The sequence below is a fragment of the Dipodomys spectabilis genome, unplaced genomic scaffold (genome assembly GCF_019054845.1).
Source record: "Dipodomys spectabilis isolate Male_0828 unplaced genomic scaffold, ASM1905484v1 ptg000210l, whole genome shotgun sequence".
NCBI lineage: Eukaryota > Metazoa > Chordata > Mammalia > Rodentia > Heteromyidae > Dipodomys > Dipodomys spectabilis.
Genome location: NW_024870887.1, coordinates 7,455,429 through 7,476,358, shown reverse-complemented (window position 1 = coordinate 7,476,358; position 20,930 = coordinate 7,455,429). Strand labels below are relative to the sequence as shown.

Sequence of the window (20,930 nt, the reverse complement as noted above, 5' to 3'; positions counted from 1 at the left end):
CCATTTCAAGAACCTCCTGTTTTGGGGCCTTAAAGGCCTATAATGTCATGCGTGACTTTAATGTCTTTTTTTTTTTGGTCAGTCATGAGTCTTGAACACTGGGCCTGGGAGCTGCTCAAAGGGAGCACTCTACTACTTGGGCCACAGCGCCACTACCAGTTACTGGTATTTTATTGGAGATAAGAGTCTTATGGAATTTCCTGACCGGGCTTGCTTCGAACAGCGATCCTCAGATCTCAGCGTCCTGAGGCCAGGATTACAGGTATGAGCCACAAGCACCTAGCTTTAATGTCTTTTTAAAATACTAATTTGATATTTTCACAATAAAAAATATTTTAAAAATAAATAAAAATAAAAATAAAAAAAATACTAATTTGATGAGTTTTTTTTTTTTCTTTTTTTGCTGGTCATGGGGCTTCAAACTCAAGGCCTAGGCACTGTCTCTGAGCCTCTTTGTGCTCAAGGCTAGCACTCTACCGCTTGAGCCACAATATCACTTTGGTTTTTTTCTGATTGGTTTACTGGAAATAAGAGTCTAATGAACTTTTCTGCCCAGGTTGGGTTCGAACCATGATCCTCAGATCTCAGCCTCTTGAGCAGCTAGGATTACAGGTATGAGCTACCAGCACCCAGCTAAGTTTATCTTATACTAATTATTCAAACATTTCTTTGCTACTACAATGAATTCAGTAATGGACAGCATTTTAGAAAAATAAGTAAAGTCTTTACCTCAGGTCTTAGAGAAGGAAGAATAACAATTTCTTGTAATGCCTGTTTTGCCAATTCTTGACCAGCTATGTCATCAAATTTAACAGCTGTTCCACTATGAAACAGAATCTCAGTTGAATTCACAATAGAAATATGGTTCAGTTATTAACAATATGATATATAAGCCTTGTGAAATATAGCCATTTTGATGTTAACTGTGAAATTAGTTATATTAGCAAAATTTTCTGTATTTATAAAAACTATCCAACTTTATGTAAACATGGTATTTATTATGCACATTCCACTTATATATTTTGTAAGCAAAATTTGAAATTAAAAACTATTACTTTAAAAGGCAAAACTTACTTGTCTACAATATCATTCATTATAAGGTTAGCAAGGTTGCTGTCCACATTCCTAAAGTTTTTCAAGTCTTTCTTTTTTCGAGCAGCAGTTGTAGGAGTGGAGGGCTTATTTGTTTTATTTGTTTTTGGAATACCCTTAAAAGATATAAAATTTGAATGTTAAAAACAATTCTATCGTTATTCATGCATTAATCTTAGTATCTTAGAATTCAAGCTTTAAAAATAAGAGAAAATAAGGGAAAATTTTAAAGTTACAAAAATATTTATCCCAAGGTAAAGGTATATTCACTATACTACATGTGACATGAAGTGAGTTTACAGAGGTTGAGGTTGATCTGTTACTGTAAAACAAAACAGCCCTATGACCTTACATATAATGTTAGGGGATTTTCTGCCATTCCTAGGCCTTGAACTCAGGGCCGAGACACTGTCCCTAAGCTTTTTTGCTCAAGGCTTGAGCTCTATCAGTTGAACCACAACTCCACTTCCAACGTTTTGGTGGTTAACTAGGGGTAAGAATCTCATGGACATTTTTTGTTGTTTTTGTTGGTTGTGGGGTCTGAACTCTGGGCCTGGGTGCTGTCCCTCAGCTCTTCAGCTCAAGGCTAGTACTCTACTACTTGAGCCACAGTGCCACTTCCAGCTTTTTCTGCTTATGTGGTGCTGAGGAATTGAACCCAGGGCCTCATGCATGCAAGGTAGGCACTCTACCACTGAGCCACCTTCCCAGCTTCTCATGGACTTTTCTGCCTGGGTTCCTCAGATCTTAGCCACTTGAGTAGCTAGGATTAAAAGGGTAAGGCACCCAGTTCACACATGTAAATTTGATCTTTCTTGGAACTGTGACAAAACTCTAGGTATGCTAATGTTATAAAATTTAAATAAGCCAGAACAATTTAAATTATACTTAATAGCATTATATTATACATACTGGGCAAGTAAGCAATTTAAAATTATCAATTACATCCAAAGGAATTAGGTGAAATTTGCTTTTTAAAAACAAAACAAAAAAAAAAGAACAATCGACCTTTTTGTTAAAACTTACCAATTTTCTTTCTTTTTTTTTTTTGGGTCCAGTCATGGGGACTGAACTCTGGGCCTGGGTGCTGTCCCTCAGCTCTTCAGCTCAAGGCTAGCGCCCTACCACTTGAGCCACAGCGCCACTTCCGGATTTTTTCTTTTTTGCTTATGTGGTGCTGAGGAATCGAACCCAGGGCCTCAGGCATGCAAGGCAAGCGCTTTACCACTGAGCCACCTTCCCAGCCCCGAAACTTACCAATTTTCTGAAGTATTATAAAGAACTGGTAGTTGCCAGGCACCAATGGCTTATGCCTGTAACCTACCAAATGAAGGGGCTGGGAATGTGGCTTAGTAGTAGAGTGCTTGCCTAGCATGCATGAAGCTCTGGGTTCAATCCCTTAGTACCACATAAACAGAAAAAGTCGGAAGTGGTGCTATGGCTCAAGTAGTAGAGCACTAGCCTTGAGCAAAAGAAGCTCAAGGACAGTGCCCAGACCCTGAGTTCAAGCCCCAGGACTAGAAAATAATAATAATAATAACCTACCTAATGAAGAGGCTGGGATCTAAGAATTTTGGTTTAATGCTAGCCTAGGCAGGAAAGCCAGTGGGAGTCTTATCTCCAATTAAATACAAAAAAAGCAGCAAGTAGAGCTGTGACTCAAGTAGTAAATAGAGTACTAGCTTTGAGCAAAAATGCTCAGAGACAGTACCCAGGCCCTGAATTCAAGCCTGGGACTGGTGTATGGACTGGTGTACGCATATACATGTGGGTAGTACACATGTACGTGCCTGTGCGCTCACGTGTACACACACACACACACACACACAGAACTGGTAGTTAAGCAAGCATAAATATGAATGTTTCATTTGCAAAGGCACAGAAATTACAGTCTATGTCCCAGAATACCTTATGAGCGGCAGCTGCAGGACCAGGTCCCTGTCTTACTCCAGAAACAGTGGATAAACCACTACAACTAGGTGCTCTCTGATGACCTGAAAGACCTGTAGATCCACTTTTCATGGCTGTTTTTGATCGAGGCAGTGAATTACTAGTGTGTGTTAAGGGATCTTTTCTTTTTGGAACAGCTCCACTTTCTACAAAGGAAAAGGTAAATTCAACATACATATAAAACTGGGGCCATCAAGTTTGAAAAGTACTAATAAACAAAAGCAAATTTGCAAAACCAAGCTAATAATCTTTGAAAATTCAGAAATACTTCAAACTAAGATTTCAACTAGAATATATACCAGGCTGTCTTAGAACCTCTCCAAGGGTGATCAAGATTATGGTTACTAGGTTTTCTTCTTCCTGATACTTAAATTTTAATTTTCTTATATGAACAAAAGTAACTTGTAAGGGGCTGGGAAGGTAGCTCAGTGGTAGAGTTGCTTGCCTTGCATGCATTAGGTCCTGGGTTCGATTCCTCAGCACCACATAAGCAAGAAAAAGCTAAAGTGGCACTGTGGTTTAAGTTGTAGAGTGCTAGCCTTGAGCTGAAGAGCTGAGGGACAGTGCCCAGACCCAGAGTTCAGGCCCAACGACTGACAATAAATAAATAAATAAATAAATAAATAAATAAATAAATAAATGAATGAATGTACTTGTAAGGATGGGTGCCAGTGGATCACAGCTATAATCCTGGCTACTTAAGAGGTTGAGATCTGAGGATCGTGGTTCAAAGCCAGCTTAGGCAGGAAAGTCTGAGAGACTTATCACCAAGAAATAACCAACAAAAGCTGCAAGTAGAGTTGTAGTTCAAGTGTCAGAGCCCTAGCTTTGAGTAAAAAAGCTAGACAGTGCCCAGGTCTTGAGTTCAACAACTTTTGCATACAGGAAAAATTTATCATGATACTATATAGTTCCAAAGTTTTAAAAATATGAAAGAGAAGGAAAACACACAGTTTGTGTTTACTAAAAGGTTTCAATTTTTCATATTAAAAAAAAATTTTTTTGCCAGTGCTGGGACTTGGAACTCAGGGCCTTGTACTATCCTTGAACTTTTCTGCTCACAGACTTTCCTGCCTGAGCTCCCATCAAACCAAGATACTCAGATCTCAACCTCCTTAGGGGCTAGGATTACAAGCATGAGCCACTGGGGCCTGGCCAAAAGATGTTTTGAACTGTAGGCCTGGGCAGTGTCCCTGAGCTCTTCAATTCAAGGCGAGTGTCCTACCACTAGAGCCACAGTACCACTTTGGTTTTCTGGTGGTTAATTGGAGATTAGAGTCTCATGGACTCTGCTGCCCAGGCTGGCTTTGAACTGTGACCCTCAGATCTAAGCCTATTGAGTAGCTAGGATTCAAGGCATGAGCCACCGGCACCCAGCTTTACACACACACTTTATAAGTAGGTTTGCTCATTTTAAAACCTCTTGTGGAAGCCGGGCGCTGGTGGCTCATGCCTGTAATCCTAGCTACTCAGGAGGCTGAGATCTGAGGATCAAAGCCAGCCCGGGCAGGAAAGACCGTGAGACTCCTATCTCCAATAAACCACCAGAAAACCGGAAGTGGCGCTGTAGCTCAAGTGGTAGAGCGCTCGCCTTGAGCTGAAGAGCTGAGGGACAGCGCCCAGGCCCAGAGTTCAAGCCCCACGACCGACAAAAAATAAAATAAAATAAAATAAAACCTCTTGTGGAGCAGGGCACAGGTGGCTCATGCCTGTAATCCTAGCTACTCAGGGGGTGCTGAGATTTGAGGACTGTGGTCTGAAACCTGCCAGGGCAGGTAAATCTGTGAGACTCTTATTGCCAATTAACTACCAAAAATCTGTAAGTGGAGTTATGGCTCAATTGCTAGAGTCTGAGCACAAAAGCTGACAGACAACCAGGGCCTAAGTTCTGAGTTCAAGCCCCCAAACCAGCATACACATACCAAAAAAAACAAAAAACAAAACAAAAAAAACCCTGTATTGAACATAAACTTTGTTAATGCATAGAATATTGCAAGGGAAAGCATACTACATGAAATCTTGGACTACAGATGTGGCTAAAGTAGTATAGTGCTGGCCTAAGCAAGTACAAAGCCCTGTGTTCAAACTCTAATACAGGGAAAGTGATAAGAATGAGGTGGGAGAATTCAACCTCAAGATTCCTGGGGTGAAAAAGGAAGGATGAGCTGGGTGCCAGTTGTTCATGTCTGTAATCCTAGCTATCAGAAGCCTGAGATCTGAGAGATGCAGTTCAAAGCTAGCCTGGGCAGGAAAGTATATGAGATTCTTATCTCCAATTAACCACCAGAAAACTATTGCTGTGGCTCAAGTGGTAGAATCCCTGCCTTGAGCTGAAGAGCTGAGGGACAGCACTCAAGACCAGAGTTCAAGCCCCATGACCGACCAAAAAAAAAAGGAAAGAGGATGTATAGAAGATAATAAGTAGAAGCTTAGGTAAAGAAAGAATAGCAGATATCTGCTGAAGTATATACTCTTAATAAAAGTTTACTTTGTCATTGATGTAACAGGGAAGAATAAACTGTTAAGACAAAAGAAATTTAACGAACTATAATTTGTCTTAAAAATTTTCACAAGCTTCCCTCTCCTTCCCCTAGGTCATAGCCTAGTGGTATATAGTTCAATCTCCCTCTCTCTCCTCTGTCCCTTTCTCTTTCTCTCCTGTTTGCTCTTTGCACACCTCCATCTTGTGTGGGGCCAGCAGTTCACTCTCCTGCCAATAAATTCTCTCCTGCATGAACCTTACATATGGTGCATGGGCCAGGAAGGGATAGTGTCAGGAGTCGCTGGATCCTCTCCTCTCTCAGCCCACCTCCTGGCCCCTGCTGAAGGAGCCCCATGTCAGACTTCTTGCCTTACCATTGCTGGCTCCACCATGCCATCTCCTCTGTATGTCTACAGAGTGACTTCTGTCTACAGGCCATCTGTCTTTTTTGACATGGTATCACACCAAAGGGGACCCCCCCCCCCCAACAACAACTACTACTACTTTTTTTGCAAGTCTCTTCTCCTTTCAGGGAGGGCTGAATCAAGAATTCAACTCAGCCAGAAACACTTTGGTGGATAGGGACACCTTCTACCTGGTGCCTCTAGCTCTGCCCTTACTAGACTCCCTTTCCCCCTCGTTTTTCTTACGTTCTCTAGATGTTCTTTCACTCAAAAACTCCATAAAGTCAAAACACCTTACTTTTATTTCCACAGTCTCTGCCAATGCAATGGAAAATGGCCCGAAGTTCTACACATTCAGGCCATCTTTATCCTCCTTGCTCATCCTTCTCTCTCTCTCTCTCTCTCCTGTCTCCTCCAATCCAGCTGACAGCCCTTTGGCTTATGCCCTTGAGAATGAAATGCAGGCTGGGCCCGAGGCTTCCTCTTGAAGGCTAGCTGTCCCTTTCTGTTAGTCTGTCTGCTTGTTATTTACTCAATAAAGCTCCACTAAGTTTTCTTTTTTTTTTTTCTGCTAGTCCTGGGTTTTAACTCTGGGCCTGGGTGCGGTCCCTGAGATTCTTTTGCTCAAGGCAAGCACTCTACCACTTGAGCCACAGTGCCACTTCTGGCTTTTATGAGTAGTTTATTGAAGATAAGAGTCTCAGAGTTTCTTGCCCAGGCTGGCTTCAAACCATGATCCTCAGATCTCAACCTCCTGAGTAGCCAGGGTTATAGGCGTGAGCCACTGGTGCCCAGCCCACCAAGTTTTCTTTAAAACAAACAAACAAACAAAACACACAAAACTTTCACAAAAAGCTTAAAACATAAAAGAATATTTTTGCCGGGTGCAGGTAACTCACGCCTGTAATCCTAGCTACTCAGGAGGCTGAGATCGGAGGATCGCAGTTCAAAGCCAGCCTGGGCAGGAAAGACCGTGAGACTCCTATCTCCAATAAACCACTAGAAAAAAACTGGAAGTGGTGCTGTAGCTCAAGTGGTAGAGTGCTCGCCTTGAGCTGAAGAGCTGAGGAACAGAGCCCAGCCCGAGTTCAAGCCCCATGACCGACAAAAAAAAAAAAAAATTTAAGCCGGGCGCTGGTGGCTCACGCCTGTAATCCTAGCTACTCAGGAGGCTGAGATCTGAGGATCGCGGTTCAAAGCCAGCCCGGGCAGGAAAGACCTTGAGACTCCTATCTCCAATAAACCACCAGAAAACCGGAAGTGGCGCTGTAGCTCAAGTGGTAGAGCGCTCGCCTTGAGCTGAAGAGCTGAGGGACAGCGCCCAGGCCCAGAGTTCAAGACTCACGACCGACAAAAAAAAAAAAAAAAAAAATTTAATCAGCCAAAGAATATATATTCATATTATACAATTTCAAAACTTAAGGTTGTTGTATTTGATGTCGGTATAATTTGTGGAGGGGAAGGGGAAAAACAAATCGTTTAAATAGGGATACAGGTGGACCCATTGCAACAATGAGATGTACAAGTCGTTATGTCGAAAACGAACTTTACAACTTTGGTGGGGCGGGGAGGATTAGGTGGGGGGCAGGGGGAGGATGGGAAGGGATGGAAAGGGGAAACAAAGGAGGAGGCTACAATGTTTGATAAGAAATGTACTCATTATCTTGCCCATGTAATTGTAACCCCTCTGTACAGTATTTTCACAATAAAAAAAAAAAATTGAAGGTTGCAAAACATGCAAATTAAGTACATTTATAATAGCTATAACTTATATGTTACATGTTCACATACTAAGATTTGATACTTTATTTCCAACACAGCCCTAAGACACAAATCTTTCACTATAAGGCTAAATCAGTATTTTCAGGTTAAATAGACTCTAATTTGCATGCAAGCTTTTTTTGGTCAGTCATGGGGCCTGAACTCTGGGCTTGGGCGCTGCCCCTCAGCTATTAAGCTCAAGGCTAACATTCTACCACTTGAGCCACAGTACCACTTCCAGCTTTTCCTGCTTATGTAATACTGAGGAATCAAAACCAGGGCCTCATGCATGCAAGGCTAGCACTCTACCACTGAGCTACCCTCCCAGCCCCTGCATGCAAGCTTTATTAGGTTAGTTAACCTAAACATACCTGACTGGAGATGTCCATTTCGGCATGTCAAGTTAGTACTGTCATTATAGACATCCGTTTGTGACTTGGAAAATTGCAAAACTGGTTGCAGCTTCTCTATGCAACAGAGGGAGTTAGAAAAAAAAGAACAAAATAAACAAACAAAAATGAACAAATAAAATATACATGTAAAATTAAGAAATTATTCAGATGTTACAAAACTGACGTGATGATTTTCTGCATTTATATAAATCTTTAAAATATAATAAAATCTCACACATGAAAAGTCCTGCACTTAAAGATCTTTAAAAAATAGCAAAAACTCAAAACATGCAAACAGCAACAGAAATTAACAAATGAAAGATTATATTTAAAATATGCCTTACACAGGTCGGTTACCAAAGACTGTTATGTATCATTATTATTACCAAAAATATTTACTGAGTACCTAATATGTCCAAATCATTATGCTGAAAGAATACCACAAAGACAAAAATATGGAAATGGTTTCTACTATCTATAAACTCATTAAATGTGATAGGCAACTTGGAACACAACTATGCCTTTTAAAAAACAGGTTGAGGATGTAGTTTGAGAGTAGAACATGAAAGAGTTTGATCCCTAGAACTAAAAAATAACTATAGCTTTTAAAAAATAGGAAGAGGATGTAGTTTATGAGTAGAACATGTAGGAGAGTTTGATTCCTAGAACCAAAATGTAACAACAAACATAAAATAGGACAACATATAATAATATAAAAAAAAATTTCAGGAGGCTAAGATCTGAGGATTGAGGTTCAAAGCCAGCTCAAACAGGAAAGTCTATGAGACTCTTATCTCTAATAAATTACAAAAAAATCCAGAAGTATAGCTGTGGCTCAAATGGTAGAGCACTAGATCTGAGCAAAAGAAGCTAAAGGACTACTCCAAGGCCCTGAGTTCAAGCCCCAGGATGGGAGAAAGAAAAGGAAAGGAAAGAAAAGAAAATAAGAAAGAGAAAGAGAAAGAGAGGGGGGAGGGAGGGAAGGAATGAAGGAAGAGAGGGAGGAGGGAGGGAGGAATGAAGGAGAGAAAAAGAGAAAGAAGGAAGGAAGAGGGCTGGGAAAGTGGCTCAGTGGTAGAGCACTTGCCTTGCATGCATGAGGCCCTGGGTTCGATTCCTCAGCACCACATAGCAAAAAGAAAAAAGCCGGAAGTGGGGCTGTGGCCTTGAGCTGAAGAGCTGAGGGACAGCACCCAGGCCCAGAGTTCAGGCCCCATGACCGGACCCAAAAAAAAAAAAAAAAAAAAGAAAGGAAGGAAGAAAGGGAGGGAAGGGAGACAAGGATACATGTCAGGAGAGAAATACTTCAAATAGCACAGAACTAAAGGAATATTATGACATTTGGCTACATTAATATAAATCAAGCAAAAGATAAAGATAATTGAATAGAGCAGAATAAGCATGCTGCAAAATTGTGTATAATAACCTTTCATTGATTTAAACACAAATGTATAGTTGTACACATGAAGATATCCTATAAAAAGGACCCAGAGAAACTGGTAATGCAGCTGCCTCTTAGGAGGCAAACTGGGTGGTGGGGGCACAGTATCAGATGAATGCTATTTGGAATCTTTAAAATTTCATGTGGCATGGACTCTACAATCTACTTTTTTTTTTCCTTGATAAGTTTACTGCATTAAAAAAATAGAAGTTTTCTGATGGTTCTACAATCTAGTTTTTCAATGAATCCTTTAAAAAAAAGTCTTGTTTCAATTCTATTCTCATTTTAAATAGCAAAAGCTGCCCAAAGATATGGTTCTGTAAAGCTGGCACACAATGCACAGAAGGGAAAAGTCTGACTTTCCTTGACACTCTACATCCCTGGCTGCACTCCCCTCTTACACCTAAATTCACCTATATGATAGCTGACATATCTTCTGCTCTACTACTGACTAGCAACATGGCCTTAACTTACTCTGTTTACCCAGCCTCTCAAGGATTAAATAAAAGAATGAACATGAAGTATACAGTCTGTGTTTCATCTATAATAAAGTTCAATTATAATTTTATTTTGGTGAAATATTAAAAACACAAGTTACTCTTTTCTGCACTAGCATCTGGGAGGGTAGCTCAGTGGTAACATCTATGCTTAGTACTGTGGTCAAGGACCTGGATTCAATTGTTAGCACCAGACAAAGAAAAAAAATAAGCAACACATACATACTCTCTGAACCTTTTGTTGTTGTTGTTGTTGGTTGTGGGGCTTGAAATCTAGGCCTGGGCTCTGTCTCTGAGCTCTTCAGCTCAAGGCTAGTGCTCTACCACTTGAGCCATAGTGCCACTTCCAGCCTTTTCTGTTTATGTGTTGCTGAGGAATCGAACCCAAGGCCTCATGCATACAAGGTAAGCACTCTACCGCTGAGCTACCTTTCCAGTCCCTGGAACTTTTTTTTCTAAGGTCAGACAAGCAGGCGCCAAGCTTGGTTAATGGTACAACAACACATACCTCTGGGACAGGTTAAATAGCAGCTACCCTTTTTATACAAAGCACAAAGTACTGAACAGCTTTTGTTTCCTAAACCTGGCTGATACAATATACCTTGAAGGGTTTTTTTTAGTTAACAGGTAGGTCATTTGTTTTTTCCTCAATAGTACTCTTTAATTGCCATACTGAGCCACAACTTTTGTAATAGTGTAAATTAGAAAAAAAAATTGTAAACATCTTCTTTTAACACCCCTTTTTAATTAAATGTAACAAAAAGCTATAGAAAATTAATTATATAGGAAAGATAAATTAAAAGGTTTGGTCACTGGGAATAAAAAGTAAGCATTTGACGGGTGCTGGTGGCTCTGAAGATTATGGTTCAAAGCCAGCTGGGGCAGGACAGTCCATGAGACTTTTATCTCCAATTAACCACCAGAAAACTGGAAATGGAGCTGTGGCTCTAAGTGTTAAAGAGCTAGCCTTAAGCAAAAGAGCTCAGAAACAGAGCCCAGGCCCTGGGTTTAAGCCCCACAACTGCAAAAAAAAAAGAAGTTAGCAATTGTCTGTAGATCCACAGAATTTAGATTTTTGTGTGTGTGTGTGTGTGGTGGTACTGGGGCTTGAACTCAAACCTTGTGCTCTCAGCGTTTTTACTAAAGCTGGCATTCTACACCATAGAGCCTCACTCCATTTCTGCTTTTTGCTGGTTTATTGAACCTTCCTATTCATTTCCTGCTTATAAAAAGTAGATAGTTCATGGGGGGGAGGGGGGAGGCTGGGAAGGGATGTGAAGGGTAAACCAAAGGAGGAGGCTGCAATGCTTGGTAAGAAATGTACACATTATCCTGCCCGTGTAATTGTAACCCCTCTCTACAGTATGTTCACAAATAAAATAAAATTAAATTAAAAAAAAAAAGTAGATAGTTCAGGATAGAGCACAGTGGTAGAACATCTGCTTCACATACATGAGACCCTGAGTTCAATCTTTACTGCATCAAAAAGTAAACAGACTAATGCTTCCTTTTAGAATGACTAAGCTATACAGACTAATCAGTGATAAAATTAAACCTTACTTAACCTTACTTCTCTACTGCCTCCTATTTAACCACCACACAACCACCTGAATGATATACTTAAATGGAAAAATCGTACCACAGATCTCTTCTACTTTAAACTTTTCAGTTGCTTGCAACTACCCACAGATTAGAGCTCACAGTCCTTTATAGGACAAACCAGGCAATCCATGATTTGCCTCTAGCATGCTTAAGCGAATCCCTACTTCAGTTGTCTTTCCCCTTACTCACCTGAGTCTTTATTCAAACCTTTGTTTCCTTCTGATATGTTTTTTTCTTGAACTCTTTAATAACTCTCATTTATTTTTGTAAACCTGTACGACTATTTCAGGGTTTCACATCTTTTAGAAAGTTCTCTCATAAGCCGGGCGCTGGTGGCTCACGCCTGTAATCCTAGCTACTCAGGAGGCTGAGATCTGAGGATCGCGGTTCAAAGCCAGCCCGGGCAGGAAACTCTGTGAGACTCTACCTCCAATAAACCACCAGAAAACCGGAAGTGGCGCTGTAGCTCAAGTGGTAGAGCGCTCGCCTTGAGCTGAAGAGCTGAGGGACAGCGCCCAGGCCCAGAGTTCAGGCCCCACGACCAACCAAAAAAAAAAAAAAAAAAAAAAAGAAGGTTCTCTCATATGCCAATATTACCACTCCTACAAAGTATTTGTATGTTTCCATCCTGAAAGGATAATTGTCTATTTCTATGTTTCTCCCAAAATGAGATCCTTAAACAGAGAACATTTTATCCAAACTATCAGTAAATATATCAGTCCTTAAATATCACAATCCAATCACTTGTTATCATTTTTCCTGATGCATCTAACCCAAATCTCCATTATTTTCCCCTCGATTACTGAAAGTATCCAAACTGCTCTATCTGGTTCTACCCTTACAGTCTACAAGCAACACAGAAACCTGAGTGATCCTTCAAAAACTTGTCTGGTGATATCACTCCTATCCTAAAACTCTTAGGACTGCTCTCCATTTCACAGGTGAGCTTAAGCCTTCATGTTGACCCATGTAGTCCTATGTATTAGAACAGCCTCTTACCCACTTAACCGCTAATAAGGTCTTCTTGCTGAGTAGCACTGGCTTCTTTGAAGCTTTGTAAACATACGACATATGTTTTCATAAGGCTTCACTGAGTTCTTCTACACAATCCCTCAGATACCTTCACATCTAACTCAAGTCAAATTCACTAACAGGATAGTCCAAATATTCTGCTTAAAACTAAAAAATCTGGAACTGGGAAGGTGGCTCAGTGGTAGAGTGCTTGCCTCACATGCATGAGGCCCTAGGTTCGATTCCTCAGCACCACATAAATAGAAAAAGCCAGAAGTGGTGCTGAGGCTCAAGTGGTAGAGCACTAGCCTAGAGCTGAAGAGCTGAGGGACAGTGCCCAGGCCCAGAGTTCAAGCCCCAGGACAAGGGAAAAAGAAGAAGAAAAGAAGGAAGAAGAAGAAGAACAACAACAACAACAAAAAACAAAAAAAGTAAAAATTCTGACCTCCCTGCCTGCCCACTACTAATGTTGTTCTTTTTTGAGTAGTTTAACATCTATAATATATTGTATAAATGAATATTTATTCTTTTTTTTTTTTTTTGGCCCAGTCCTGGGGCTTGAATTCTGGGCCTGGGCACTATGCCTTAGTTTTTGTACTCAAGGATAGCACTCTACACTTGAGTAGCTCCATTTCTGGCTTTGTGTGTGTGGTTAATTGGAGATAGACTTATAGACTGGCTGGATTCAAGCTAGGATCCTCAGATCTCATCCCCTGGATAGCTAGGATTATAGTCATGAGCCATCAGCACTTGGCAGCATAAGTTACTTTTTATGCTTATTATCTACTGTCTTTTTCTTGATAGAAAATATACTCTAGAGAAGAGGGATCTTTGTATTTAAAGTGCCTACAACAATGTCTACCATAGGTTCACACCAAATAAATAAATATTTGATGAGCTAATAAATTGCATTTATGTTCCCTGGCATAGTACCCAGCATAAAGCAGGGATGGAATAAACCAATGATGAATGAAGTTTTTTATTTTTACTTGTTTATTGCTAATCCTAGGGCTTGAATACAAGGCCTGGGCACTGTCCCTGGGCTTCTTTTGCACAAGACTAGCACTCTACCACTTGAGCCACAGTGCCACTTCTGGCCTTTTCTGTTTATGTGATACTGAGGAATTGAACCCAGGGCTTCATGCATGCTAGACAAGCACTCTACCACTAAGCCACATTCCCAGCTGAAGTTAAATTTAAAATAAATAAATAAATAAAATAGCTGGGCGCTGGTGATTCATACCTGTAATCCTAGGTACTCAGGAGGCTGAGATCCAAGGATCACGATTGAAAGCAACTCTGGATAGGAAAGTCTATGAGACTGTTATCTCCAACTAATCACGAAACTAGAAGTGGCTCTGTGGTTCCCAGTGGTAGATCACTAGCCTTAAGTGAAAAGATCAAGGACAGCGCCCAGGCTCTGAGTTTCAGCCCCACAATGGACAAAAAATAAAATAAAATAAATTTCCAGGAATATCAAAATGCTGATGCCAAATTATCTTTTTATCTAAAACAGGTTTTATGGTTGAGCTATAACCATGATAGGTGACTATCACCGAATCCCAGGTAAACACTGTATGTAAAACTCTCTTTCTTCCTTGTCTTTTGAGACAATCTTGCTCTATAGCCCATGCTGTACTCTAAAGCTCAATTTTCTTGCTTTAGCCACACAAGTGTTGAGATGCCAGCATGTGTCACTACACCCTTCTCATTATTGCCAGAAAGACTGCGTATATTCAAAGCATTTTATATAGGGGAACTCCCAAAATCATTCCCTACATTCTACATCTCAATTAGATGCCTATCTGATTTTTTTTTTAAGGTGTGGAGTCTTAGTAGGGGACTAATGGCTCAGGCCTGCAATCCTAGCTACTCAGAAGGCTGAGATGTGAGGATCACAGTTCAAAGTTAGCCTGTGTAGGAAAGCCTGTGAGACTCTTAACTCTAATTAACTACCAAAAATCACAAACGGAGCTGTGGCTCTAAGTGGTAGAACAGGGATAGCACGTAGGCCTGAGTTCAAGGCCTAGGACCAGCACCAGAAAAAAAAAAAAAAAAAGAGGTAGGGATTCTTGCTATGTTGTGTGGGCTAGCCCCTCATTTCTGGGCTCAGAAGATTCTACTGCTTTACTTTCCCAGGCAACTGGGACTGTAGGTATGTATTATCACACTAAACAAAAAACTGATTTTTATATAGCACATGCTACAAAAATATGTTTTCCTATGCATTTGTGTGTAGATCTTTAAATGCTCACTTTTGAGGCTAAAAATACATACCAGTTTCAAAGCTTCCAAAATATTAATGCTTTCCATTTTATAGATTTTTAATGTGCTAATATTTAATATTATGTAGATTATATATTATTTTTCATTTTCTCTTCTACTACGGCAAATAAACAAAAATCCGGATGCCAGTGCCTCATCTCTATAATCCTAGCTACTCAGGCAGCTAAGACCTGAAAGAATGAGATTCAAAGCCAGCTTGGGCAGAAAACTCTGTCTCTAAAATAACCAGCAAAACGCTGGACTTAAGGGATGGCTTAAGTAGTACAGTGTTAACTTAAGCTGAACAAAAAGATCATGTCATGAATTCAGACTTTGGTATTGGAAGGGGGAGAGGGAGAAAAAGCAAAAGTCACATTTCAAAAACAAGTCTGTAGCTGGGCACGGCAGGTAGTTCATGTTGCAATCTCAGCACTTCAGAGGCTGAAGGCAAGAGGTTTGTGAGTTTGAGACTGAGGCTAAAACTGGGAAGGTGGCTCAGTAGTAGAGTGCTTGCCTCGCATACATAAGGCCCTGGGTTCAATTCCTCAGCACCACATACACAGAAAAGGCCAGACGTGGTAGAGCACTAATCTTGAGCTGAAGAGCTGAGGAACAGGGCCCTAGCCCAGAGTTCAGGCCCATGACTGACCAAAAAAAAAAAGAAAGAGAGAGAGACTGGGGCTAGCCTGGACTACACAATGAGATTGTCTAAAAAAAATAAAATAAAATAAAAAGAAACAAAAGCCAGGCGCCAGTGGCTCACACCTGTAGTTCAAGCTACTCAAGAGACTGAGATCTAGCAGGGCGCTGGTGGCTCACGCCTGTAATCCTAGCTACTCAGGAGGCTGAGATCTGAGGATCACGGTTCAAAGCCAGCCCGGGCAGGAGAGACCGTGAGACTCCTATCTCCAATAAACCACCAGAAAACCAGAAGTGGCGCTGTAGCTCAAGTGGTAGAGCGCTCGCCTTGAGCTGAAGAGCTGAGGGACAGCGCCCAGGCCCAGAGTTCAAGCCCCATGACCGACAAAAAAAAAAAAAAAAAGAGACTGAGATCTGAGGATTGCAGTTCAAAGCTAACCCAGGCAGGAAAGTCTGTGAGACTTTTATCTCCAATTAACCACCAGAAAACTGGAAGTGGCACTGCGGCTTCAGTGGTAGAGCACTTGCCTTGAAGAGTTGAGGGATAGCACCCAGGGCCAAAGTTCAAGCCCCATGAGCGACAAAAAAAAAAAAGACAAGTCTGTAGTTTCCTATCTTCAAACACATAAAAACAAGCTCTGGAATATTCAATTTGATATAACTAATATGAACAACTCATATAACATAAACTCATTCACTACTTGCAGAAATGTAAAATGGTACAATCACTTTGGAAAAAGATTGGCAGGCTCTTACAGAACATACTGTTGCAGGGCTCGGAAGGTGGCTTCAGTGGTAGAGCGCTTGCCTTGCATGCATTAGGCCCTGGGTTCCATTCCTCAGTACCACATAAGCAAAAAGAAAAAAACTGGAAGTGGCGCTGTGGCTCAAATGGTAGAGTGCTAGCCTTGAGCTGAAGAGCTGAGGGACAGTGCCCAGGCCCAGAGTTCAGGCCCCACGACTGACAACAACAAAAAAAAAGAACATGCTGTTGCTCTATCATTCAATAATTACACTCTGTGGTATCTACCCAAATGAGCTGCCAAAGAAAAATAGTAAACATATTTATAGTAGCTTTATTCACCATTGCTAAAACTCTGGAATAATGAAGATGTCCTTTAGTAGGTAAATGGATAAACTATAGTACACCCAGACAATGGACTATTATTCAGTGCTGAAGATAAATGAACTATCAAGCCATGAAAAGACACAGAGCAACTTTACTTGGTAAAAGAAGCCAGTCTGAAAGGCTACCTACTGTCATAATTCCTACTATATGACAATCTGTAACATATATTACAGAGACTGTAAAAAGAACAGTTATTTTCAGGGGCTAGGTGGAAGAGAACAGTAATAGGAAGAGCTCAGATTATTATTAGGGCAGAGACACTATTAAGTATGGATTCATTATTATTTGCCAAAAGTCAACAGAATATATAACACCAAGAATGAAACCTAATGTAAATGATGGACTTTGGGTAATGAAGTCTAAGTGTAGGTTCATCAACTGTAAGGAATATACTAATGTGCTATCGAATGCTGACAACAGGGGAGGCTATGGTAGGGAAAAGAGGGCAGGTAGAATATGGAAGCTATGCACTTTCTATATGATTTTGTTGCAAATCTAAAATTGCTCTAACAACAGTCTTTTAAAAATCAATAAATTATAGTCCATCAAAAATACAAAAACCAGGGGCCAGGAAGGTGGCTCAATGGTAGAGTGCTTGCTTGGCATGCATGAGGCCCAGGGTTTGATTCCTCAGTACCACATAAGCAGAAAAAGCCAGAAATTGCACTGTGGCTCAAGTAGTAGAGTGCAAGCCCTGTGCTGAAGAGCTGAGGGACAGTACACAGGCCCAGAGTTCAAGCTCAGGACAGGCAAAAAATGAATAAATAAATAAATACCAAAAACCTCCTAGTCAGAAGGCTGAGATCTGAAGATCACAGCTCAAGCAGGAAAGTCTATGACTCTTATCTCCAATAAACTATTCAAAAAAGCCAGTGGAACTGCAGCTCAAGAGGTAGAGCCTACCAGGTGAAGGCTCATGCCTTTATCCCAGCTCAGGAGTCTAAGATATGAGGATCATGGTTCAAAGCCAGTCTGGTCAGGAAAGTTCATGAGACTCTTTTTTTTTTTTGGGGGTCCAGTCATGGGGCCTGAACTCTGGGCCTGGGTGCTGTCCCTCAGCTCTTCAGCTCAAGGCTAGCGCTCTACCACTTGAGCCACAGCGCCACTTCCGGCTTTTTTTTGTTTTTTTTGCTTATGTGGTGCTGAGGAATCGAACCCAGGGCTTCATGCATGCAAGGCAAGCGCTCTACCACTGAGCCACCTTCCCAGCCCAGTTCATGAGACTCTTATCTCCAATAAACCACTAGAAAACCAGAAGTGGTGCTGTGGCTCAAGCAGTAGAGGGCTCACCTAGAGCTGAGGAGCGCAGGGACAGTACCCAAGCCCAGAGTTCAAGCCCCAAGACCAAAAAAACAAACAAACAAAAAAAAAAACAGAACAGAGGTATAGTGCTGCCTTTGAGCTCAAAGAGGATTTGGGATGACACCCAAGCCCTGAGTTCAAGCCCCAGGCCCAGGGAGGGAAAAAACAAACAGAACTTAAAAAGCAAAAAAAGGTGGGTAGCCAGTGGCTCACGCTTGTCATCCTAGCTACTCAGGAGGCTGAGATCTGAGCATCACTGTTCAAAGCCAGCCTGGGCAGCAAACTGTGAAACTCCAATTAACCACCAGAAAACCATAAGTGGTGCTGTGGCTCAGGTGGAAGAGCACTAGCTTCGAGCTGAAGAGCTCAGGGACAGCGCCCAGGCCCAGAGTTCAAGCTCCATGATTGGCAAAAAAGAAAAAATAGCCGGGCGCTGGTGGCTCACGCCTGTAATCCTAGCTACTCAGGAGGCTGAGATCTGAGGATCACGGTTCAAAGCCAGCCCGGGCAGGAGAGACCGTGAGACTCCTATCTCCAATAAACCACCAGAAAACCGGAAGTGGCGCTGTAGCTCAAGTGGTAGAGTGCTCGCCTTGAGCTGAAGAGCTGAGGGACAGCTCCCAGGCCCAGAGTTCAAGCCCCACGACCGACAAAAAAAAAAAAAGAAAAAATAAAGAAAAATAAGAGGGGCTGGGAAGGTGGCTCAGTGGTAGAGTGCTTGTTTGCATGCATGAGGCCCTGGGTTCAATTCCTCAGCACCACATAAGCAAAAAGAAAAAAGTTGGAAGTGACGCTGTGGTTCAAGGGTAGAGTGCTAGCCTTGAGCTGAAGAGCTAAGGGACAGCACCCAGGCCCAGAGTTCAGGCCCCACGACCGGACCCAAAAAAAAAAAAGAAAAAGAAAAAGAAGACGTGCTTATAATTGATAAGATACTTTCAATGTTTTAGTATGTCATATCTCCCAATAAAAGGCTAGATTTTATTCAATTTGAAACATGCCATTTCAAAGTCAAACTTAGTATGTACAGTACATGAAACAAACAGACTTTACAACAAAAATGAATACATAAGCCAGGCACTGGTGGATCACACCTGTAATCCTAGCTACTCAGGATGCTAAGATCTGAGGATTGGGGTTTTAAGCCAGCCCAGGCAGGAAAGTCTGTTAAGATTTTTTTTTTTTTTGGCCAGTCCTGGGACTTGAACTCAGGGCTGGGGCACAGTGCCTTAGCTTCTTTCTGTTTATGTGGTACTGAGGAATTGAACCCAGGGCTTCATGCATGCTAGGCAAGCATTCAACCACTTAGACACATTCCAGTTCCAATGAGATTCTTATCTCCAATTAACCACCAGAAAACTGGAAGTAACACTGTGGCTCAAAGTGGTAGAGTACTAGCTTTGAGCAAAAAAGCTTAGGGGCAAAGCCAAGGACCTGAGTTTAAGTCCCAAGACTGACCAAAAAAAAAAAAAAAATTAACTCATATTGTATTATTACAATAAATGATAGGCAAGTGAACCTTGAGTTCAAGGCCAGACTCTCAAGAAAAGAAGAAGATGGGTGCCAGCAGCTCACTTCTATAATCCTAGCTACTCAGGAGGCTGATATCTGAGATCATGGTTCAAAGCCAGCCCTGGCAGAAAGAAGTCTAAGAGACTTTTATCTCCAACTAACCACAAAAAAACTGGAAATGGAGTTGTGGCTCAAGTTGTAGAGTGCTAGCTTTAAGCGAAAAAAACTCAAGAGACAGTGGGGCGGAGGTGGCTCATGCCTGTAATCCTAGTTATTCAAGAGGTTGACATCTGAGGGTTACAGTTTGAAGCCAATCAAGTCTGTAAAGTCCATAAGACTCTTATCTCCATTTAACTATAAAAAATAAAAAAAAAAGAGCTAGAAGGGGAGTTGTGGCTCAAGTGGTAGAGTGCTAGCCTTGAGCAAGAAAAGCTCAGTGACAGTGCTCATGCACTGAGTTCAAAACAGAGAAAGAAAGAAAAAAGAAAAGGCAAGAGCCCAAATCACTAGCCTACTTTTATCTAAAATTAAAGATACATTAAAGTACATCTAATATCCAATCATACAATACATTAATTGATACCTAGAAGTTGTAAACGATCCTTAGCCATAACCAAATTAGTCATCATTTTAGCTTGAAGACGTCTGGCTCTTTCACACTGTTCACCTAAAAAAACAAAGGAAGAATTAATTAAAATATCTACATTTTCCCATTAGCATTTTTTCAAAATAAAGTATTACTCTAACTACTTTCATGGAAAGTCAATATTTTTATAAAGAAATTAATAGAAAGCCAGGCACGGTGGCTCAATGCCTGTAATCTTAGCTACTCGGAGGATGAGCAGGCTGAGCTTAGAGGATCGTGGTTCAAAGAAAAGTCCGTGAGACTCTTATCTCCCATAAATCATCAGAAAACTGGAAGTGGCACTGTGCCTCAAGTGGTAGAGCGCTCACCTTGAGCTGAAGAGCTCAGGGACAGCTCTCAGGCCCAGAGTTCAAGCCCCATGACCAAAAAAAAACCAAAGAAAAAAAGAAACGAATTAATAGGGGTTAGGGGAATATTTGAAGTAGTGCAGCACTTATCTAGCAAACACAAATTTCTGTATTCAATTTCTAGTACTGTGAAAAAATATCCATATACATAATTATTAGTTTCATTGGGTATATTCCAAAACTTGACAGAGGTAGCCCAGGCTACATAGTGAATTCAAGTCAGCTTAGGATACAGAAAAGCCTATCTCAAAACAAAAAAAAAGCTACTTTCAAATAATTTCTCCTGGGGGGAAAAAAAAAACAACAAAGCACGATACAGGTAGCTTGTACCTGTAATCCTAGTTACCCAGGAGTTTGACACCTAAGGATCACAATTGAAGTCAGTCTGGCAGATAAATCTAAGAGACTCTTATCTCCAATTTAAACAGCAAAATGCCCAAACTGGAGGTGTAGCTCAAGTG

General features: G+C 41.1%; 1 protein-coding gene across 4 annotated transcripts in view; it reads right to left on the bottom strand.

Moving 5' to 3' along the window:
• Positions 1 to 20,930, bottom strand: part of Spast (spastin) — a 58,436-nt gene that overhangs the window by 21,786 nt on the left and 15,720 nt on the right. For 2 of the 4 annotated variants that reach the window (XM_042696607.1, XM_042696608.1), the window contains exons 3-7: positions 20,060 to 20,143; positions 8,061 to 8,156; positions 3,001 to 3,188; positions 1,075 to 1,208; positions 730 to 823 (exon numbers count right to left, since the gene is read on the bottom strand). In XM_042696607.1, the coding sequence (XP_042552541.1) occupies positions 730 to 823; positions 1,075 to 1,208; positions 3,001 to 3,188; positions 8,061 to 8,156; positions 20,060 to 20,143 (596 nt within the window). The remainder of the gene's footprint in view (positions 1 to 729; positions 824 to 1,074; positions 1,209 to 3,000; positions 3,189 to 8,060; positions 8,157 to 20,059; positions 20,144 to 20,930) is intronic. The other 2 variants (XM_042696609.1, XM_042696610.1) reach the window with 1 other exon arrangement.